This window comes from Mus caroli, unplaced genomic scaffold (assembly GCF_978045245.1).
Source record: "Mus caroli unplaced genomic scaffold, Mus_caroli_1 scaffold_3, whole genome shotgun sequence".
In the NCBI taxonomy this organism is placed as follows: domain Eukaryota; kingdom Metazoa; phylum Chordata; class Mammalia; order Rodentia; family Muridae; genus Mus; species Mus caroli.
In genome coordinates this window covers 80139250-80163926 of record NW_028227258.1, presented here as the reverse complement: position 1 = coordinate 80163926, position 24677 = coordinate 80139250, and the positions used below count along the sequence as shown (strand labels likewise).

Sequence of the window (24677 nt, the reverse complement as noted above, 5' to 3'; positions counted from 1 at the left end):
TGAAAAATCAAAATCAGGCGTCTCTTCAGAAGGAACTCAGAAGAGACCAGGTCATCAAGAGTCTCTCAAACATGCCACTGGAATTTCTGCAGTCCTTAGATGGATAATTGACTTCCTGATTGATAAAACTGCCAGGCAATATGGCCATCATACAGACTTGCTGAGATCTCATAGGGTGCAGCATCGGGACCCAGCACTTGGACTGCATTTGAGCTAGACTATGAGGAAGAACACCCCAGCTGTCCTCTGCCTGAGGCTTTGCTTTCTACTTCATCACAAGACCCAGGCTGGAGACCTTACAGCACTTTCTAAAGCAGATCTTGTTCTATCTGGCTCATCAGTGTGACAGTGACGTCCCATTTTACTGAGTTCCTTTCTGCAAGCAAGAACTCTTTCCATTCCAAGTGCATTTCCAGTGTTTCTGCTTGAACTCTCCACTTTATCATCTCTCTCAGGAAAAAGAAAATAAAAATGAAAAAGCACTGCTCTAATGAGCCATACCTCTGTGCCTGTATTTTTCCTGGATAGGAACCAGACTTGCATTGGTTCCTTCTTGCCCTTCATAGACACTGGGCCTCTATGTTCCAAATGGAACTGTGGATCCGAGTTTTCTGGAGACATGAGACACCTGAAAGTCATGAGATGAAACAGAGGGGGAACTTGATAAAGGTTTTATAGACAATAAGACAGCCTGATTCCAATACTGCAGTTGTAGTTTGAAGTAGTTAGGATTTTAGTAATGGTGCTTTATTGGAAACCTTCAGGGTGAGGTAGGATGGTTTCTGGTGGAAAGAGTGGTACAGTCTTCTCCAATGAAAAATAATTGTGGTAGCAGAGGGGAGACATGGAGGTAGCAATAATTTAAAGGTAGCAAAAGCACACAGTTCACTCGCCAGGTACCAGGCAAATAGTGAGACATTTCCCTCCTCACCTGTATGTATATTCGGAAACATTTATCTTTCCCTTTTCTCCTGTGGTTTCTGTCCTGCTTGTGAGGTTGACAGTATTCCCAAAGAGACAATACCGAGGCATCCGCTGTCCAATCACACCTGTCACCACCTCCCCGGTATGGATCCCGATTGTTATCTGCAGAAAGCAAAGTTTTGCTTCGATAGCCTTGATGGTTAACATATGTATTTTAGAGACTCCCTCAAACGCCTTCATTCAATATCTCTCTGTAAAGAGCAATATTCCTGAAGTTGAAAATGGCAATGAGAAGGCGTGGGTAACTTCCATGATGGAACAATAAAAACAGAAACATCGGGAGCTTTCCTCATCCACAGGACATGCTGTCCACAGAAGAGATGAGCTAGTTCCTTTCCCATGTCTATGGGAGAATGAAATGCAATCAATCAGCTCTTTGTGTTCAAAATGCCCCTCTTTGTGCATGTTAATCCTCCCCTCATAAGGGATATGAACTAGTTATCAACTGAGCTCTTAGCACTCCAATCTTCCATTTATTTACTCACCTGAACAGATTCACCATCTACTTGAACTTGACCAGCAATTTCCATCATGTCTAAAGCCAGGTGGCAAATGGACCGTGCATGGTGGATACAAGGTTCTGGCAAGCCACTCACTGTCATATACTTGTCACCAACTGTTTCCACCTAAGGTGACACACACATTTACATGTTCAGTGGTTGACATAAAGTGATGGTTTACCATCATCATCATCAACATCACCACCACCACCATCATCATCGTCCTCTCTAGCAGCGTGAGCTCTAGCAGGTTGGAACCTTCTAATTATTTGTAATTTACATTTTTTCTGTTAACTTGGGTCTTGATCACTTCATCTGAAATCCTCTTATAACTCAGTAGAATATTTATGTGTGCATGAAGATACATGTAAAAATGCCCTTACTCATGCATGTTCAAGTGATTCCATGCGTGTGGGTAGTAGATTGCTTTCCTAAGTAATATAGGCTACAGGTTGATAGAGACTCTCTCTCTCTCTCTCTCTCTCTCTGTCTCTGTCTCTCTCTCGCGCTCTCGCTCTCTCTCCTGCTCTCGCTCTCTCTCCCTTAATTTTTGCCATTTTTCTTTGTGTGTATGTGTGTGAGAGAGTCAGAGAGACAGAGAGACAGAGATAGAGAGACAGAGACAGAGAGAGACACACAGAGAGAGACAATGAGAGACCTTATTTTTGAGGTAGAGTCTCTTTTAGAATCTAGAACTGAGTTCAGCTGGACTGGCTGGCCAGCAACTCCTCAGGATCCATCTGCCTCCATCTCTCCCATCACCAAGGCTACAGAAGTGCATGGCCATCCTGGCTTTTGCAGACTAGGGTTCTCCCGCTTGCATAGGCCTCAGGAAAACCTTCTATTACTTCTCTTCTCCCTGAAGCGGCAGCAGTCCAATAACATAGGGGCTGTTGACTGAAGTTCATTGATCTACTCCTGGCTTCTACCCAGATTTTAATTGTTCATTTAATTATACTTTTAACTTTTAAATGTAATGGTTTATTTCGTGTATTCATATTATATAGGTATGCATCTCTGTGAACATGAAAGAGGCTTGGGTATCGTTCCTCAGACACCACCCACCTTCTTTTTTTCAAAATAAGCAAAGTTGGTTAAACCATGTCCTGTTCTGAGTGCTCACCAAGTGTAGCACTGTGGCTCAGAAAAGAACCACACGGTAAATAGTTCTTATGAAGTTAGAGTACCCCAGGAGCCTAGAGACACTCAGTAACATTCTTGCCTATATAAAGCAATATTCCACTGACTTCATTTTTCCAATATTATATTTGTTTCTACTTAAAACAAAGGGCAGAGATGTCTTGTAAATGTTTATCTTCAAGTTGATGGTATCTAAAAGTAAACCTGAGGCCCAGGACCCTTCTCAAGCTCCATGGATTCTTCACAGTGCAAAACATTTATGTATTTTAGGAAAAAAGGTCTTTGGCTGAGTACAAAAATGAATGCTGTGTTTATACTAAATGTAATAAACAATCTGCACAGACTCGTTAACCTAAGTGCAAAGAAACTGCGGGATACTTTGTGTCAGCCAGAGATTGCTCCATGAAACCTCATCATGGCTGCAATGAAAAGAAAGTTTCCTAAGTGGTAACTACTCCAGGTTGAAGTTTATACCATAGACAAGTGCTGCCCTCAGCCTTGCTCAGGAGAGTGCCCTTCTGCAGTGAGCAATGCAGAGACTCATGCCTGACCAAGGGGTTGGGAAAGATTATGGCATGCCCAGCACTAGATGAAACATCTGTCTCATCTCCTCCAAATCTCAGTGCACATCTGCAAAGAGGGCACAGAAGAAAACAGAAACGCTGATGATGCAGGAGAATTCCCTGACATTTTGCCTTCTGGGAATGATGTGGCTATTATACTCAGGATCATATTGTAGTTTCGGGTGCCTTCCCAGGGCCTGCCCAAGGCTTGGGCAAGTCAACATTAAATTATAGATGTGGTATTGTTTCTGAGGAAATGGGAGTCATGGTTTCCAGTGGTGTGGCTACTGGTGTGTTGTCTATACCTCAGTAGACAGCTCCATACCCATGTCTGTGCAGCAGCCCTGGTTCAACTGAATGGATCACAAAATAAAACAAAACAAAACAAAACAAAACAAAACAAAACAAAAAAAAAACAACAACAAAAAACCAGGAACAAAAGACATGAAAGTGGGAGGGGCACTTCTCAGGAAGATTGAGATGGCAGGGAGGTAAGAGAAGACTTGTGTGGTATGAATATGATCAAGTGCATTAACTACATGTATGAAATTATCAAACAATACACTGGTTTTTTTTGTTTGTTTGTTTGTTTGAGACAGGGTTTCTCTGTATAGCCCTGGCTGTCCTGGAACTCACTTTGTAGACCAGACTGGCCTAAAACTCAGAAATCCGCCTGCCTCTGCCTCCCTAGTGCTAGGATTAAAGGCGTGCACCACCATGCCCGGCACAATACACTTCTTTACAATGAGGAAATTATTTAAGCCAGTGGTCTGCAGTGACTCTTAACATACTAGCAAGTCAGCTACAGTCCAATACAGTGACCATGGGCTTCTTCAGGGGAGTCTCGGGAGCCCACACCTGTACTGCACTCACTACAACAGGCTCCCATGAAGACTTGCCTTGTAAACAAATGGGTTTTTTCGTGAATCAGTCAGTGTGTCAAATCGGGTGTAGAGATCGTTGAGGAGATTGACAATCTTCATGGCCCCTTCTCCAGATGCATGCTTGCTACAGAAAGCGTTGAAGCCCACAATGCCGCTGAAGAGGATGGTCACATTGTCGTATCTTTTGGCAGGCACTGGGCGCTTGTGTCTCAGCTCATTGGCAACAGATGGAGGAAGGACAGAATACAGCAATCTGTGGGGATTAGTGGACAGTACTGTAAGAAGCTGGTGAGGCTTTATCTCTCTGGCTGGGCCTCTTTACTGCATCAATGCCATTGTGCTGGGTTTTAGTAAGACATCCTTTAAAACCAGCATCAGTTGTTAGCCACATGCAAAACAAAAAACCATACTAAACATTTGCCTGCTGTGGTCACAGATATTTCCCAATCCTGAACCATTTCAAACCAACTCAAAATCAGCCAAACAAATGAACAGGTGGGAAAAAACACAAGGACTTCACCATGTTCATTTGTAGTCCTGGCTTCTTACCCTCTTCTTATGACAGGGACAGGCTTAGTGTTGTCAGTATGAGCGTCTAAAATGTTACACCAATAGTGTAATAAGAGAAACGTGCTCACATGACAGGAATAAAATTTATCTCAAATATTGCAAAGCCCACAGCTGACAAAATGTATTTGCTTTCTAGTCTTATTTCTACTTCACTCCTTCCTGGAAGAAACTGATAAAAGTGATGAAAGCAGTCCAGATGAGCAGACCTTTTATTTCTCTAGGCAATGCTGCTGCCACAGCATTGGAAATCACAGTGAGGAGACTGTGGCCAGCACACAGTAGGAGGGGAGCGGGTAGATTTAGAAGGAAAGCAAAAACCTCTGGGCTCACAGCCCAAAGAAACAAGAAGAAAGGAGGCCTTCTTATCCTTTTCATCCTTTTAGCCAAAGGGCAAAGTTCAAATATGAAAAAGCAGACCTGAGCCGTCTATTTCCTCTCGAGTGCAGTGGAATTTTGTCAGTGATTAAGTTTAGCTTGTAAACAGAAAGCATTTCACGAAACATCGAAGTTAGATCTTAATATTCAATGTGAGCCGTACAACAGCTTAGTTTTAAATAAAACTAGTCAGTTTATAATGAAATTGTCTCAAAACAAAGACTCTACAATAAAATCAAATCCCATCCGTAAATCTAAAAATCAGTCATGGAAGGGAAAGAAGCACAATGTCCATAAATAGTGCAAATAGTTTCTAAAAGTCCATTCTTACCTTGAGCAAACCAAAACAAAGGGTCCTGTGATGGATCCTTATTGTCTAGTTCAGAAGTCAAGCTCTAGTGACAGTAGTGTCAACTCTAAAGGCTAGATGGTAGTCTAGTGAGAGAAATGGGCCTCAAGCTAACTGCTTAGTAGTAACATGAATCAGCAGCATGTTTAGTATGGAACGTAAAAGATAAGGATTCCACTGCAGATTTGTGGAACCTTTAAGGGGTGAGACCCAGTGGGAAGGAGTTAGCCCACTTGGGAACACCTTGGACCAACACAGATCTCATCCTTCCCTTTAGCATCTCAGCCAGCATAACACAAGCGGATTCCTTTGACGTATATCCCTACTGTGGTGTTTGATCTCATCACAGCCTAAAGCAATAATAATTATGAGGAGACTGGACCAAATAGTGTTCATACACATGAGAGGTTCCAGATTCTTCCAGTGAGAACTCAGAAATCCGCCTGCTTCTGCCTCTGCCTCTGCCTCTGCCTCCCAAGTGCTGGGATCAAAGGCGTGCGCCACCACCGCCCAGCTTATGTCCTCCCATTCTTACGTGTCTGTCTTTTTCTTCTCATCCTCCAAGGCTCGCAGTGTGAGCTGCAGCCTGTCGGTGAGGATTTCCAGCTCTTGTGTCAGTTTGTACTCCTCCCGGAACTGTTCTCCCAAAAGAACCAGGTCTCGGGTAGCATCATGGAGAGGGATGTCACTCAGATACAGGCCTCTTCTTGTTAGGTCGTCCAGGTTCATCACACTGTCACACAGAGCTTGAGTTAAAATCAGCACCACCTGTCCATGTGGTGGGGTCAGCCCCAGCCACAGCAAGCGGCCTCTCGCTTTCTCTTTCTCCAACTTCACTATCCAGAAGATCAGGTTGAGGAAACCCAAGGAGAAGTTGACCTAACATGGCTTTGCTTTCAGTGTATCTAAAACCCCACTAGCAATCAGCAAACTTGAAATACATGTTGAGTTGTACTTTTGAAAGGCATCTACCTTCACTGAAGGAATATGCAGAAAGCTGCCCCCAAGAAATTGCCTTAGATATTAATACAAGGCTAGTGCATTTAACAAACTTACCATGTTCTTCTTTATCATAAAAACCAGAAGAAAAATTTATCTCCATGCTTGTGTCAGGAGTGATGATGTTTCTATTGAGAAACCACTTCGTTTTGCTTATGACTTTAAGAATCTTATCATTGCAGTGCTACTGAAGGCAATGATTGGTTTCCCGAGGTTTAGCCTCCCTCCTCAGCATGCCGAGGTCTAGCCACCCTCCTTGCCTAGAGCCTTTATGCTGTTCTTTCTTTGGGCTTTCATTTCTCTCTCTAGTCTTACTTTCTTTGGTTGACTTTTTTCATTTTTAAAATGTGTTATCTGAACTCCCTGAAATCTATGAATCTTTGTAACCTAAACCTTACCCTTTCTATAGCTTTATTATAATAACCTTGATTGATTCATTACAATTCTGGTAAGTAAAAAGTTCAGTTAAAAATTTACTAATTAGCTAAACATTTTAAAAAATTTTACTGGTTTGAATTAATTCTTAACATGTAAAATTATTATTTCTACTTATTCAACATAGCATCCTTTTCTAAAATGATAAAGATGGGATAAAGTTCCTTTTGTTAGGAACTTTGGATTAAGAAGAGCCTATGGATGTGTTCTCAAAAGAAATATTAAAGCAAAGCAAAGAGTCCCATATGCAAACACAGAATAACCCAGGGTGCTATTGAAAAAAATAGCCAACCATTTTGTTAATGTGAATATATATTTTATAAACCTCTTAGAAAAATAAACCCACCTGGAAAGATGGCAGCTCACTTGCCAAATGATCCAAATGGGACCCAACAAACCATGAGCAAAGATAGAATGAAATAACCTCTATATTGAAGTACTAGGTGAAATGTACCCTTTTGGTCAGGGAGGCCAGAGAGGCTCTTAAGACAACACAGACTCTTGTTACTCTTCCTAATTGCATACTACAACTAGGTGCTAAAACCATGCTGCTAAAGATACCACACCCCTTGGTTATATGGTGTAAAGAAATCAAGCTGGAATGAGCTAGAAGCTTTCTTCCTGCTGTGTAGCTTTCTTAGTTCTACAAGATGTTCTAAGGGCAGTTGGGGGTGGGGGGAAGTCATACCCAGCTGTGAACTTTAGAATCTACAGCATCAATCCACAAGGCAAGATGTGCCCCTTTCTGAAGGAGTTGCACAACTGTAAAGGGAGTAACCAACTGCTCTCTGCTTGGATTTGAAGCTCACTCTACACAAGTAGCTCTTTAAACCTGGTCATGGCAAAGGATGTCTTAGGCCCTAAAGGAGAACTTAATGCTATTGTTTAATTAAATTGCCATGGAACCAAGCTGAATTCTAAACAAAATATTTATGTTTATACCTATAGACAAATGTCACTCACAACTTTCACCAGAGACCTCGGTGAAGGTGGTCACTTGAAAGACACAGAGCTGCTCAAGATGCTAAGGAGTGAGAGTTGATATTCAGACCTACAGGGAATATGTATACCATCCCCATGAAGGCTCAAAAACATCCTGAAAGATGGCAGAAAGAATGTAAGAACTGGGAGAATGTAGCACCTCAAGAAGGGCTGTGAAATACAGTGTTGTTGGTATGCCATAGCTAATGTTTGTCTAGCATGTAAGAAAGCCTCATATACACTCTTCAAGACTATATAACCGGGTGTGGTGGTACACACTTGTTATAGTGGTCAGGGAATACAGCATCCGTTATAATGCAAATCTACACATCTAGTTTGAAGCCAGCCTGGGCTTCATGACATCCTCTCTCAAAAAAATAAATCCTTATTACTTTCTCTAAGCTTACATTAATCACCTTGGAATTATTCTATAAACAAAATTTCTTCCATTTAAATAGATTCCATGGTATTTGGTAAACATATCACTTATTGGACCAACTTTTGAATATGAAAATTAAAACATATACTCTATGGCTTGCGATTCTCTCTCCAAAGAAACCTAACTGTCCTTGGATAGAAACACTCCCTAAAGTGAAGCTGTCACTCGACTGATATCCAATCATAAAAATGCAGAGAAGCGCCGATGGCAGGTGACATGCCACTGGGTCCTTGGATGGTAGTAACTTTAAAGAAACTTTACATATCACAGTTTCATCTCTGTTGTCAGCATGATAAATGATTCTCAGAAAGTAAATTATAACTACTGCATTATAGTATCATATACAAAGTATAATCTAATAATAAGCACCTCATTTATCCTTTCCTATTGCTCCATAGATGCATACTCTATATGCCCTGTACCTTTCACTAAACTGCTGAAACTAGCAAAGCATCAACCCCTGCTTTGCCTCTTCTGATGTTTCTTACTAATAACATTTAACATAGATTTCAATTGAACAAACCAGTTTGAAGAGTCCAACCCAATTAAAAATAGTTAAATGTTTTTAACTTAAAGTGACTTGGATAAAAAAAATTGTTAGTCCTTTTATAATTGTTACTAACTCCAGAAAAGTCCTTTATTTATGCCCACATATTATATAATTTCCAGAATTGCTGTCTTACAAGATGCTCATTTTGAAAGTACAAAATATAGAATTAGCACATTACTCATCCTGTGATCTAATGCCAGAAGAACTTCAGAGACAGATTAAGATAGCACATAAAGAAAGCAGGGTTTTTTAGAAATGTCCAATACAAACACTCCTGTTATAAAGAATTGCATAATGAGGCTTTGAGAATGCAGTTTATACTTCAGCAAAAATAAGCATCGTGGACCAAAATACTGTTGGATTAAGAGAGGGTGTATTTGGTCCAATCACTCCCCATGCATGAGTTGAAATATCATGCCAATCTCAGTTTATATGTACAACCAGCACATATTGATCAACGATGTTTACAGAAGCCTCACTGGATTTGATTTTAACTTATACGCATTACATTTAACTTAAAAGTTGTTACCTTGGTGAACAGAGGAAGAGGATGCTATCTGCTTCCGGTAAGTAGATCATTTGGCCTTTGAGCCGTAAGCAGCTAATCTCTGCTCCAGTCAGTTCATCCTCACACTCAAGTTTCTCCACATCCAGCAACCCTTCCTTAAACAGGAAAGACAAAACGTCAGCTTCTGCCTGACAAAGCAGCTGGAGGGATCGGAACAACTTCATTTCTCACCAGCCCTAAGAGAGGGAAGCGCATCCCTTAGAACAGGAGAGGGGACAGTGCTCCAGGTCCAGGGCATTGTAAGAAGCAGTGCCTGATACCCTTCTGTGCACTCAGGAAGGCAGCAGCTAAGCTGCTGTGCCTGCATTCATAGAAGCTTCTGTGTTTTTCCACTCTGGCCACAACATGCATTACTGAATGGTACAAAACTAAGCAAAGCTAGCCCTGTATTCACAAGACCTCAAAAAGCAGCAGTCAGTCTCAAGCATATAAAACACATGTAGATGTATCTTTGAAAAGTTATTGAAGAATATGTAATGTGTGGATGCTCGGGAAATTGTTTGCTATAATTTCCCAAGAGCACAATCAAGGGGATATGGAAACCATCTAAATTACCAACAACATGAGTTTATGAGTTTTCAATACTTTTTATTTCCCGAGAGAAAAAAAATGTTAGCCTGAATTATAAACAGTTTACAGAACAGTAAACCACTGGTGACATTATCAAAGACTTCTTGTTAGGGGAAAGAAGCATTGGAACTTCAAGGGTACTTGACGTTACAACATTAGTTTTATTAAGTGAGACTGACATGTTCCCAGCCGGACACTTGCTCAAACTTTTTGTTCACTCATTCTCATCAGCTGACAGAGGTCCGTGTCCCCAGTCAAACACTGCTCTCTTGAAAGTCGTATTTTACTTTCTTTTATCTCAGAGACTATGCTCAGAATCGATGTCCCCTCTCTGTTGTTGCTAATGGACAAAACGCCTTGCTTACATTTAATCAAGGGGTTCTTGCTTACCTTGCTTCTCAGTACAAAGACTGTATTGATGTGTGAAAGAATCCCATGGAAACTGATGTCGATGTGAGGGCGGACCAGAGAGAAGACAGACAGAAGGCTGCAGTTCCCAGGCTGGAGCTAAGATACAGAAAAAGAGCAGAGAACATGCAACTACTCGAGGTTGACTTTATGATTAGCTATTGGTCTTGAAATTAAGCTAGACCAGGTATATATATATATATATATATATATATATATATATATATGTGTGTGTGTGTGTGTGTGTGTGTGTGTGTGTGTGTGAAAAATAATCATAAGTATTGTGTGGGAGATTTTCCCTGACTGTGGCCTCAAATTTTGCTATTTGCAACAGAGTATTTAAGCAAATGCCAAATACTTGCAGGAACAAGAAAGGATTTAGGCGACTACTATGTAGACATAAATATAAAGCTCATGAAAATAAAATAATAAAGAGAAAAAGGGAGATTTATCTTCTAAACTGAAGAAGCCCATGGTATCTAATGCCAGTAAGTCAAAACAGCGGTAAATACTTCCTTATAACACATTCAAGGAGAGTCAATATTAATAGAAGTGCTAACACAAAGTGCCCACTGATGATGAAGCAAGTGACTGACTGAAGGGACCTCCTGCCATGTCAGGACCAAGGGAAACAGGCAAGGTCACACACCAAGTGGGAGAGCCCACAGGAGCACAAAACACTCTGCTGCTTCCACATCTACAGCTTTCCACAAGACCCCGGCATTCTGGTCCTGCGTTAAAGCAAATGGTAGCCCCAGATGCATACATGCCAGGGACCAATCCTAACATGGGACAGGAGAGAACGTGAGTGCACAGGGAGTTTTCACGTGACTCCTGGGAGTGCAAACCAACTGTGGCTGCAGAGCCTGGGGTCCTTCTTAGCCCTGCCACTCTTCCCATGGTAATGTCTATGTTTTTCATCTTGCTTGTTTGTAAACTTCCTTCTTCCCCTTGTCAACAGCTGGTTTTGAAAGCTATTTTTGGAAGGTAGCTAGGCAGTGAATATTTATTTAATAAACAAAAACCGGAGTGAAAGCTGACTGCTCTTAGCAATTTCCCGATTTTCTCACAAAGCAAGTCTACTATTCTCATACAACTCCCTCCTCTCCCTGTAAGTGATTAAAGTAGATACAGATAAAAGCCCTAAGGAATTTTTCAATATTTTCAAACACATTTAGGTTATAAGTGCGTGGGATCGGTCCTGATAACAAATGGAATCTGTAACAGGGTGTGTGTATGTGTGTGTGTGTGTGTGTGTGTGTGTGTGTGTGTGTGTGTATGTGTGTGTGTCAGATCACAAGGTGGTAGAGCTGTGCATTTTACCTGGGGGAGCACTCTGTAGATGGCATTTCCACACTGAGTGACCACTAGGTTCCGGTCGAATATGATGTGAAAAGGAAATGCTTTGCAGAAGGTGTAAGGGCTGATACGTGATTCCTGGGTACCATTCTCTTCAAACCTATCCAGATCTTCATAAAAATCCTCTTCTTTTGATTCTTTTTCTTCAATTAAAAACTGGGTATGATCACATTCTTCATTTCTTTGCTGAATAACCTAGATGTCAATGGGAGGAAATGTGGTTAACTGCTGGTATTTTAGCTTTGTTATTATATCTGAATGTAAGGGACTGCTTATGAACATTTCCCATAATTATTAATACATAATTACTATTTATAATCTGGTATAAATTTCTCATTAGCACACATGGCCTTTTGAGTGGACTAGGAAGAATATACCGTGTTGGCCTCCTGGGGTAGGCCTCCTGAACAGGGATGTTTGTACAACGAATCTATGGTTGAGGCTAAACATGATAAGCAAAAACAAAGTACCTGGCTAGGAGAAACTACAGAGGTCAGAGACAGAAAAATAGCAGTTTTTTTTTTCATTACATGCTCTTTGTATTGATACCTTAAAACTGCCACTCAGAAATAACAAAGGGTGTTATCAATAGCACCAGGAAAAGACCAGAGCTGGCTTGGCTAAGTTCACCAGCACAACTTGATTAAAAAGCAAAATCAAGAAAGAACAGAATCAAAGACTTTTGGTTGTCATGATAAAATGTTCCTGGTACATTTTAGGAAAGAGAAAAGAATTCACATGGAATAAGTGATCTGTAAAATCGACTAATTTAATGTTCTTTACATTTCACTCTCCACAATCTGATAACTCGCATGTCACATGGCCCACCCTATTTCCAGCTGGCCTGTATTCACGGAGAGGAATTGAATTTCTTCTTGCCTTAAGTAACATATAAATAGAAAGAGAATCTGTTGCAAGGGGGAAATCGCCCAGTGTTAATGCATTTGAAGGCCAAATAGAGAAGACTTCTGGGGTTTATGCCATTTTGGCTCACAAGTACCGCTAATGTAGCCCACAAGCAGCAATCAGTGAGGTATCATTTCAAATGTTCCAATGTTCGGAACATCTTAGCGGGTGAACATTACCTTCATGTCTATCTCAGTGCCGTGTATCTGTTGAGCAACAGTCTTGATAATCCCGATCACGATGTCCTGAAGCCCCTCTCTTTCCGAGTAGTAGTGCAGGATGAGCCCTTTGCCTTTCTCCGCATCTGTGCACCTGAAGGAAGGTGCGCGCATCCCTGGGTAAATGGTGGCGAGGTGGTCATGCAGGGCATCGAGGTTCTGTAGTGAAAACGGAAGCATAGTGACTAGGAATGTCTATGAGGTCATAGCCATGCAAACAGCAGAAAGAAGGTTCACATCTGGGTTTGCTGGGCAGATCACTAGTGTAAACATCTACCTAGGGGGGATCCTTCATGGCACCCCTAAGATGGCTCTGAGGTAAGTACCACAGAGAGAATGAAAAGAGAGCAGAATAGTTGAGACGAATCTATGTGATTGTTAACGGCAAGTCTCAAGAGCATACTTAAGGTTAAAATCAGGCATCTAGGATTGTTGTTGATGCACACTGTAGTATTCAGGAGAGAACATTGTGTAAATCAACCACATATTTTTCTGCTCGCACTATAATACCCATCTGAAGTCAATAAAAGAAAATATCAAAATGTCAAGGATGGTGAAATATAAGCATATTACTTTGATAAGTGACTAAAGTAGACGTGTATAAATTCCCGGTCCATCCGTGGTCCCCAGTCAATAGCAGAGCCCAGGCAGAGCAGCAAAATCACCATCTCAGGCTAAAGGCTTAGAAAATTAAACTTCCTAATTTTTGTAAGCTTGTCACTTAGAACATGCTAAGTTCTTCAGCACCTATTAGCTCCTAAAATTCAAAAGTGATTTATATTCATATTGACCTAAGAAATAAGAAAGTTACACTTTTAATTCAATCCAGCATTTAGTTGATAATGTGTCCCGTGCAGAAATGAAGAGATTCAGGAAATAGATCCAGGCACAGAGAGTCGTGAAGGCTTACACTGTTTCAATGAGCTGGATAAATCCAGTGTCAGTCTGGGTGTTTCAGTCTATAATGACTTCTGTTTTCTTCCCTCCCTCTAATATCTCTATAAAAATCAAGTCAAGCTAGCGTTTGTTTTGTTTTGTTTTTTTGTTTTAAAACAAGGCTTCTTCTGACTTCCTCTAGGGGCCGCTGCTGTAGCGTGAAACTTAAGAGGCAGTCTAGCTTGCTCCATGCCATTCCTGAAACCTACCTGTCCCAGAACTTCATATTCCTTTCTTTCTATTGAGTTGAACCATACAATGGATTCTTTCTTTAACAAATTGTTTTTGTGGAAATTCTTCCCCGTGAAGAGAAGACCCGAAAGCTCCGCTGCAGGACCTTAAGACCCCTGCCGAACTTTTGATGTAACAATCTTGAAAGAGAAAAACCTCTTGAGAAGAAAATGTATTGCTAAGAGTTTTACATATCTCCATTTTCCACAAAGTCAGAGCTGAGTTTGTGGCTGCATTAAAAACCCATTTCTTCCATATTACAGTCCAAGTACTGCGTTATATTCCTTGTATGAAAGAAAGCTATCTTAAATAGGTGGTTTAATACTTTTTCATTTTTCTAAACAAAATACTTAAATATACAGTCCAAGTACTGCGTTATATTCCTTGTATGAAAGAAAGCTATCTTAAATAGGTGGTTTAATACTTTTTCATTTTTCTAAACAAAATATTTAAATATTCCCTAGTCAATAGACATGTGCTTGCTATCAATTTTCATTTTGGTTCATTATGTGCCCTCTGTACATTCCTACAAGCAGTCAAGACAATACCTTGGCAGTGACAAAGGTACCATTTCTACCAGTGGCCACCTTGATGGTAAGGCAGTTCTGACACTGGACTTGGTCACCCAGGACAGGTGAAAGGTAGCACCCTTCCCGCAAGGCCAGCCATCTGAATTTGTGCACGGGTGTGGGCACGATTAAGGTCTGAGTATTGGAAGTACAGCCTTGCTACGATGCAGTCCTGCAGGCAAGAGGGTCACTACAAAGGCTGGGCATGGTATGGTGTTCAAGCCTTTTTGTGGTAACTGAGTCTCCAGGGATTTGCTGTTGTATTGAATTTGCTACTAATTAAATGCACAAGCTGAGTGCTTTGTTGGAGCATGAGAGATTTACCACTTAATGTAATATTGATTTTCTTTAGATAGTATCCCACACAAAACTCACTCTCGGGATTTCTTCAGTTACCGCTTTCCTCACTCAGTTCTACTCTATCAAGTTTCAAGCGCTTACCACGACCTGTCTCTTCTAAGAAATGGGATTGTGATTAAATTTAAATTATTTTCACCACACTTGTATTGCTAATAAATGCGCAGTCTTCACATTTAAACTACTATAGTTACAATATCCTCTGGAAATCACAAACAGGGACCCTTAACATGGCCAAGAGAAAAGCTATTCACATTTGATAGCACTAACTAAACACATTTGACTGTTCACTAACATAGCTATATTGATACAGTCTGGGCAATAAACCTTTCATCACAAAACTAGAATTGTTTTATTTCTAAATATACCCATGGAGGTAAGTACAGGAAGAGAGCAGCTGCAGGGCCAGTTACAAGGAGTTCGCACATGCGCATAAGAGCCAAAAAGCCGTGGGAAAATGTAAACACAGATGCTTCAGCGTGAACAACTTCCAGGAAGCCATGGAGCAACCGCGAATACGCTTGGGCTTCTCCTCCTTAGCATCATCTAAAATGGTGGTGTTTTTGTTCCGATAACCAAAAATCTAGTCTGAAGTTTTAATTCCATTTCTAACGGTGCTGATATCATTGCGTGTTCCCTCTCTCACAAAGAGAATAAAGGCATATTTTCTATGCGGGAATTCTGCAGCTGCCAGGCCACTTTAGCAGTCTCCTGGTGTTTGTGCTTTGTAGAAGAAGGAAAATGATTCCTGTTACACTTGGGCTGTGGGCCTTGCTGCAGCTCGAGAAGGAGTGTGCTCTACAGATGTAGGAGGCTGTTGTTCTTTGGGGAAATATGTTTAAGGTGCGCGTATATTTTAAGATTTTTGGACTACTTAGAAAATAACGCACATTTTAAAAAAATATACCAGGCATGCCAAAAATAAGTTCATATATAATTACAGAGACAAACTATGCAGAAATCCAAGACCTCCTCTCTTTGCTCGCAGTACAGCTAATCAAAACCTTGTAAATTGGCCACAGAAATGTAGAGATAAAGACTCTGCCTGGAAAGCAAACTGTTTTTTGTTTTTTGTTTCCAGTCTCCATAATCCTTAATCCTGATCCTTGTGGTTGAAAGGAAGTTGTCTGTGGAGACAATCCACTGAGATTCAGCCCTGAAAATGAAAGATGTTCTTGCAAAGCCTTCTCCGTCCTTCCATCCTCTCCCCCAGCACTTTCTCCTCTCACATCTCTGAGAGGCAGGGTCTGCATCCACCATGTTTAACGTGAATTGCAGCCCCTGAAAATCCCCTTGGTGAAGTTAATGAGAAACAGGTCATTGGAAGTTGGAGAAGAAGGATGCTGAAACAAATGGCGAATTTAACTCAAAGCTGGTGGGACACACAGAGAAAGATCTGACCCATATAATCATGGTCAAACTAATTGAAGCAAGCAATTAATTAAAATATTTTTATTTGCATACACGGGTTACTTTCCCTAATGGGAAGAGGTCAGCACTGGGTGTAATAGTTCAGAAGTAGATGGTTTCCAAATTGGGGAAGGGGGGAGGGCAAAATAGTTGAAGTTATAAGAACAGGAAAAACAATGGAGTCCTAATGGCCTCTTGGAACAAAGGTATGGTTGCAAGGTAGGCATAACAAGGTTGTCTCAGGTGGTCATATAACCTTTTGAAACAATGAGGGTCGCAAGATGGTTATAAAGAACTCTTTGAAACAAAGACATGACTGCCATTCCTGGAACAGGAGGTACAGGACCATTTGTAGTTAAGGTTACAGGTGGGGCATAGCCCAATCCTTGAGAAACAAAAGTTTAATCATAAATAGGAATGAGCCTAGTTTGTCTTTAATGTAAGATGGCTTTTAAGCCTAAAATGGAAGCAGGTTTGTTCTTTGCTTCTGCCTTTCCTCTTAGGAGCTGCTCCTTCAAAAAAAATGAAAAGGTTTAGTGTTTGTAAAAGAAAAGCATGAAGTTGGCTTCAGAGGTGACTCAGAGCCACTTAAGAGCACTTGCTTATCTTGCATAGGACCCTCAGCTGCTGTAACTCACAACTTACAACTGCCTGTAACTCCCCTTTAGGAAATAGAAGCCAAGCCTTCCGGGACACTAGATATCAATACAGTGCACAGACATGTAGGAATTCACACTTACGCATAAAGATTTTAAAAATAAATAAATGATTGATTTGGTTTTTGGTTTGTTTGTTTGTTTTTTTGTTTTTCTTTTAAAAGGCAACTCTTTTTAGCTGGGCAGTGGCGGCACACTCTTTTAATCCCAGCATTTAGGAGGCAGAGTCAGGCAGATTTCTGAGTTTAAGGCCAGCCTAGTCTATACAGAGTGAGTTCCAGGACAGCCAGGGCTATACAGAGAAACCTTGTCTCAAAAAACAAAAACAAAAACAACAAAAAAAGTCAAAAAGTAAACTGGAATATTTTATTTGCAAAGAAAACTTATCAGAGCCTTTAAAATTATTTAAACTGAAAATATCAAATACAAATAATGAAAAATAAATTAAAAAAATTATTTAAATAGAAATCACTTTTAAAATTGTAGTATTAGCCCTGTGGAAGTGGTACACACATTTAATCCCAGCACTTGCAGATGCAGGAGAATCTCTGGAGTTCAAAGCCTACCTGGTGTTCCAGCACAGTCATGGCTACACTAAAAACTCTTTCTCAAAAAACAAAACAAAACAAAACAAAAAGCAAACAACCTCCCCCAAAACAGTATGTACTTCTTACCTCATCTTCTCAAAAGCCATATCTTCAATAACAATAAAAATAAATAAAATGCACTTACATATATTTCACATATTTCTGTCCTTTACAATGCATGTTAAAAACAGAATCCTTCCAGATAATACCAAATTTAACAACGGATCTATATTTAGTGCAACCAATTATTCAAAGAAGAATCTTTCACTTTTAATGTATTTCTCTTCCTTCTGAAGTTTTGTTCTGTTTTTCTGTTTAAAATAAAATTAAGTCATATTTTAGTTGAAGGTTGTAGAAATTGAGTTTAGATGTTTCTTTTTGAGTTTCAAAAGTTAAAATAAAGTGTCAAGTGCATTTTTTCTACAAAATATAAATAATTTAGGGAAGTATTAGGGCTTTATAGCTGTTCAGGAAAATCCTAGTATTTCCCAAAATAGCCCCTTGTACAAACATTTGAGAATTTGAAATTGGATCTGCTGTGAATGCCAGGATGCTGCCGGTGGGCTGTGTTTTATAAGTCCAAATCAGAGCTAAGCAGAGCTGGAGACAGTCCTCCTGCAGGCTGTATGCTGTGTTGGGGGAGGATTCGGAATATATGGAGGGAGTGGGCTGAAAGTGCCACAAACCAAGCCTTCTAGCCAAGAATGAAAGTATATTTAAATTTTTATATGCCATCCTTATGGATATTAAAATAAGCTCCTGAATACACATCTTAACTAGTCTCTAAAATAGCATTTTTCTCTGTGTTTTTTAAGTGAACCTGGCAACCTTGGGCCATAAAGTACAGATAAACTAGCAATGCAGCATCACAGGGAATGAATGAAGCGATAATCTTGTTTTGGCCTTATTTGAGTCCCACTACCAAAGCTGTGCATCATCTCACCAAGGATTTACTCAAAGTTCTTGATTCATTACATAAGTGCACATACATACTAACAGGAAAAAAAAAAAACCTACAAGGAAAAATAATCAAAGCCTGTTGCTGTTGCCCTTGTGGTATAGCAAACCACAGACAGCAACACCTATTGATTGAAATGCTAATTAATGATAATTTATTGTTATCTTTGACAAGTCCCCTGCTGTCTGAGTGTGGAAATGCCTTACTGGTGTCACCAGAACATAGACAGGGTGACTGGTTCTTTTATGATGAACCCTTGAAATGGCCAGCAATGTAGCCAGGTTTTTGTAAGCCAATTACATGCAAGGAAATCAGGCAGGATTTTGTTCTGACTATCTCTACACAGTCTGTGTGGCCTGAACTTCTCATGTTAGGTTTCTGGATCCATAATGGATCCCCACCCACTGCCCCCAGATACCCAAGAAACAAAATGAAGACTATTGATTCTATGGCCTAGGATGTGTCATTATGTCACCTTTGCCTAATCTGCTGGTCAAATGATTGCCAAAGCCAACCCTTATTCAAAGGAAGGAGACGTGCATCTCCTGATGGAGGCCAGCCAGGCACAGGAGGGACAGAAGATACTGTCTCAATGACCTCTGGAAAATGTATTCACAATGCAGAACGGATTGAAGTTCAAACAACACTGGCTGGCAATCGTTACCAGTGATGTTCTCAGGGGGCCAGCCAAGCATACATATGCAGCAGGACTGCTTCATTCTGCTCACAGACATTCAGAGAGAAATTTGTGTATGCCTAATTTAAGAACATAGAAGTACAAAAGAGTGGAAAAATCTTGCTAAAATATAGCTTTGTCTTTTCAACCACAGTCTCAGTTAAATCCATATAAAATCTAACAATCAGAGTAAAAGTTTTCTTAATTCTTCATCTTATTGTTTGTGTTTTCAATTACTAATTCACTTCAGAATAAACTCAAAAGATGACTTTTATTCACAGCCCCCAAACTGATAGCGGCACCAACTGAAGAAAAGCCACGTGCAGGCTATTCAATTCCTACAGACAAATGGACAAAGCTTCCTCTAGAAGTATTTCTATACTTTATCACTGTGTTCATTGGGAAACCTCATTGTTAAAGTCACCATAATGCAAAATTTTAAACATTGAATCTAGAAACACAAGAGAAGTTGTATAAGGCCATGAGTTTGGTGATGGACGAAAAAGCTCTCAAATGAGAAGGCAAGCACTGTTTAAAGAAAATAGTCACAGAAAATGTCAAAATGTCATAGAACTAAATTACAGACATTGCCTTTACTGTGTGGCCTGGAATATACCATTTCTATAAAGGAGCAGACGTATTATCTCACTGAAAGCATCGATTTGTGAAATATTACGAATACTCCAGAATTATGCTGAGACAGCTCAGTGTGTGAAAGCATTTGTCACCACACCTGATGATCTGAGTTTGGTTTCCGAGGAACTCAGAAGGAAGGAGAAAGCCACCTCCTTTAAAACTGACCAACGACATCCAGAAACGTGCTCTTGCATGTGCATACATCTGGGTGTATACTCACAAACTAAATAAATACATGTGAAAATCGTTTAAAAAGTTGCTCTAGAATTAACCAATGCCTACAGAATTGATGTCTTCCAGTCATACATACATACATACATACAAACATACATACATACAGTTTTTGGAATTCAGAAACATTTAAAGTACATTTCATATAATTATATATGTGTGAGCATATATGCATGTATATGCATGCATATGTGTGTGTGAGTGTGTGTATGTCTTCTCTCCCTCCCTCTCCCTCTCCCCCCACCCCCGTGTGTGTATGTGTGTTTTGGAAAAGCCACTCTTGCTAAGATATTCAAAGAGAGACAGGAAGAGAAGCTCTACACCCTAAGTCTTCTTTGCAATGATGAAATAGATGAACGCGCTTACTCAAAACCTGGCCTGGTAAAACAGTCTCCTGAGCTATACCTTTAGTAGCAATGTTAATGTTATCTGACATGTTTAAATGGGAATATCAAAGTTGACATTTAAAAAATGCAGAGGTATATTTAATGTAAAGATATAGCAATGTATTTTAATGTATAGATGCAGGATTTTAGCCTGAAAATTGAAAAATAAACACAAATTTACCTTACCTACCTAAAAAAAAAAAACTCTAATGTATCTTTTCTTATGTGTCAATTTCAGCCTAACTTCTATCAAGTGAAATTTTCAGAAAAAGAAATTAAAAAAACCAGCATGGATATATTTAAAACTTTATAGAGCTGACTGACCAATTAGAGCTTTGAGGTTATAGGATTGGAATGCTGCATTTCTGGCGCCAAATTACCAAGAATTATCTCTGGTCTTTTAATAGACTTCTTTTTTTTTCCCATTCTGATTTAACATCTTCATGACTATTAAGTAAAACCTCTAAAATGTATTATTAGCTGAGTACTAATGTCCACCAAGCCAAGAGTAGTCATGGCACATGGAATCAAATCTGGCAACCTGAGTCTGTGTTTCCAGGTCATGGTCACTCATTTTTGGCTCAGAATAAACTCTCATAATTCCTCTAAGATGGAAGCTATACTTTTCTTGAAAAACTCTCAATGTTGCACAGCCCCACTTCAAAGGGACGGTCCTTGATGAAATCATTACTACCGGATCCACTTATTGGATGTTTTCTTCCTTCCTTTCTTCTTTTGCTTTTAAGCAATTGGTTCATCCCCCCTCTGGTTTAAGGCAAGCATCCACTGAGTTACTCTGCAGGGTCTCTGGCCTGCCATGGTTTACATTCCAGTGAAAGAAACAGGAAATGATGCTTTAGTGCCAGGACTGAGGCTCGGGACAGCCTGCTTTGAAAGCCTGAGAAAAGCCAGCGACCACCTCTCAAGAAGGGCAGAGTTTAGACCAAAGAATGGAGTCTTCCTGGAAGAAGCAAAGAGACCTGGAAGACCAACTGACTTTGCTCTGTGAATAGATAGGAGCCAGAGCCCTGTCCCAGGCTGAGGCTAGAGTGTGCACACAGCCCCAGAGGAAAGAGGGAGCCCGGCAAATAAAGAGTCCACAGAGGTCAAGGTTAACTGTATGCTCTGAGAGGGTCTAGAGATGGAGAGTGTGGTGGGAGAAGTCCTCTGCACTGCCTTAAACCTGATATGCTTCATACTTCCAGCAAGCAAGAGAGAATCACTGAAGGGCTCAAAGAAGAAAAGGATATGATGAGCTTATATTTGCATTTTAGACAACTCCTCAGAGTAAAGAGAAGAGAGTGAAGAAGTGAGGAGGATGTCTAGTCTCTCAATAAAGGAAGACCCTTCCTGGAAAGTTTCAAAGAAACATCAAAAAGACTGAGTTCTCCAAATTTAGCATTTAGGATAAGTTGAAATATTTGGTTATTTATTAAAATTAGGGGGTGAAAAAGAAAGAAAAACTTTTGAACTCTCCATATGATGAAGCCAGTTCATCTCACTCTGTGATTGGAGAAGTACATGGTGAAGAGTGTTTTATTAATATATGCTGGAAGAAAAATGTTATATGTAAGCTAGGATCTTAAAACAATCTGTGAAAACCAGGTGCTTCGCTTTACAACAACAGACACAGAGAAAGGTGCACTGAATTTCTATTTGTTAGACTAACCCCAACAAAACCACCTACTTCTAAGTAAAGTATTATCTTATTGTAATAAATTTGCCATGATAGTAGAGAGTTGCAAGACAAAAATTCACTGTTCAAAAGTAGGAAATAACAAAAACTTGATAATTCCAAAGTTTGTAGTTTTCAGTCGTACTCAAGGGGACACAAAATAAAATCATAGTTAATTTAAAGATGTCAATAAAGTTTTAATATTAAATTATAAATGATCCGTTTTTTATTCTTTTGCATCATCTTGGGAACTGGGTGAATTACCTCTTAGATAATTTCCAGTGTGAAAGTTCATATCGGATGCTGTAGTCAGGTGAAAGGCCATGGCTGGGAGGCCCCAGGTGAATCTACCTCTTCCGTGTTGCCAAACAGGCATTTTGCCAACCTAAATTGTTAACTTCCTACTGATAGACTTGCTCTGTCTTCAGACTTGTTCAGGGAATCTTCCTTTAGTAGTAACAGTAGTTAATGTGGAGACTGGCTGTTCAAGATCCTAAGAATACTTGACTGAGTCACTTTTGAGTCACTTTGCCCAGCCCTCACTGTGATGACCGTATCTCTGCTTCCCCAGCTCAAGGAACATCACAAAAGAGGGGACAGAGTGAAGGTAACAAAGGCCACATGATGGGGAGGATGGTCATGAAAGCTGTTTTCCCAGCATGCCATGCACACTGGACTCATCATCTCACAGAAGTGGAACATGTGAACATCCAGTCAGGAATGCTGAAGGGGACTACAGGGCCCTGGCTGTGCCTGGAGAGTAGTGAGCTACTGGTAGTTGAGGTTGCTAAGGGAAAGGCCATCACTGCCTTTAATGATGCAGCCACTAGCCATGCCCAGGGCGGGCAGTCTTGGATGAACCAGTCAAAACCAATGCAAAACAGAAAGATAGGATGGCTGGATGAAGACTTGTTAGGAGGATTTGGGTACTGGTAGAGAGGGAGGGGGCCTGAAAAGGTTGGCTGGTGTGACCGGGGTGTACTACATAATGCAGAAAATTATCAAGTAATAATTAAGCTTTTACAATGTGTTGAGGAGCTAGCATCTCTACAGTTTGAGAGCACATAAAAACACCTCCTCTGTGAGATGGGAGATGGTAAAAAATGAGTTCAGGTAAGATGAAGAAATGAATAAATCTACTGAAATCTGTGACCTGTTGTGTAAATCTAATCACTGAGAATGACATTAAAATGGAGAGCTATTGTAAGTTGAAACTTCACGGGTGGGGCTAAAGACGTGGCTCAACAGTTGTGGCCATTCACTCCTCTAACAGAAGACCAGAATTCCGTTCCCAGCACCTACAAAGGTAGTTCTCAGTGTCCTTTAATTCCAACTCCAAGGGATCAGATGCCCACTTCTGGCCTCTGGGTACCTGCATCTCTGAGTATATGGACACACACACACACACACACACTCAAATATATTTTTAAAAAATCTCTGGAAGGCGACAGTGGTCAACAAACATACTTTAAAAATGTACTTTATATTCAAAGACTCTAAAATCCCTCCAACACTTTGAAGTCTCAAGATTCAATCCGTTTGAAATAATCAATTTAAACACCATCAGATTATCAGACTGACTTCAACATCAGTAGCTATTTCCTTTGGAAGGGGCATTCTTTCTTCGGATAGCAGGACTTTAGTAAGTCCACAGCTGGAGTCTATAAACCAGTGTTCATCTTGATTTAACGCTGCTTTAAGTTTATAAGAAAAATGTCCCTGTGTAAACAACAGACATTTTGATTAAACACCAGCGTTCTTATTTTGGCTGTTAAATCAATAACGCAGCTGGCCTTGGAGTGGTTTACATTCTCTCAAGACTGGGCTTCAGTTCAGCTGGGACTGCGCTGACATCACTTTCCAGCAGGTCTAGCCTCTCTCAGCAGTCAGGTTGGACACACTCTTTGCAACCCAGCTCCATGACGCTGAGCCTTCACACATTCATCCGGAGGGTCTCACAAAAGCCAGAGCTCAAAATAGCACAGGCAGTCCCGAAATAGCCTCTCAGCAAACGGGGAACTTACTAGGACAGACTTCTGTGGTCACTGTTGAGTGCTGTAAGATAAAGGCCTTGAGGGCTGGTGTTTGTTTTTGTCTTTTGGGGTTTTTGTTGTTGTTGTTGTTATTTTTTTTTTACCTGAAACCAACTTTGAATTTCCTCATATCTCTTTCTTTCTATGTTAGATCAACTGATTTGTAACTCAAATGCGATGAATTAGTTCTCCAAAGTGGGATACCTGAAGCACCTACAGCTTTCTCCTAATAAGGAGCCCAGAAACTGCTTACTAAATACTCATACACTGTCCAATGAGAGCTTATATTTAGAAGTATGTTACAAAAAATAAACCAGATTACATATGAAAACAAAAGACCACATCATTAGCACGAGTAATTCTTTCTTAAAGGCAATTGAACAGGTCGTGATAGACCCTGTGGACTTTAAGAGAATACTAATTGAAGGCTCGCATATTCAGAATCAACAACCAGAAACTATGAAAACACATGACTGAAAATTCTGAAATATGTGTAGAATCATCTAATAATTAAATTTTATGTGAGAATGGTCACTAG

At 40.2% G+C, this 24677-nt stretch overlaps 1 protein-coding gene across 1 annotated transcript in view; it reads right to left on the bottom strand.

The window, feature by feature from the left end:
- Positions 1-24677, bottom strand: part of Gucy1b1 (guanylate cyclase 1 soluble subunit beta 1) — a 42939-nt gene that overhangs the window by 1776 nt on the left and 16486 nt on the right. The window contains exons 5-13 of the mRNA XM_021158183.2: positions 12760-12957; positions 11639-11869; positions 10298-10414; positions 9299-9432; positions 5901-6098; positions 4087-4324; positions 1470-1610; positions 932-1086; positions 502-628 (exon numbers count right to left, since the gene is read on the bottom strand). Of these exons, the coding sequence (XP_021013842.1) occupies positions 502-628; positions 932-1086; positions 1470-1610; positions 4087-4324; positions 5901-6098; positions 9299-9432; positions 10298-10414; positions 11639-11869; positions 12760-12957 (1539 nt within the window). The remainder of the gene's footprint in view (positions 1-501; positions 629-931; positions 1087-1469; positions 1611-4086; positions 4325-5900; positions 6099-9298; positions 9433-10297; positions 10415-11638; positions 11870-12759; positions 12958-24677) is intronic.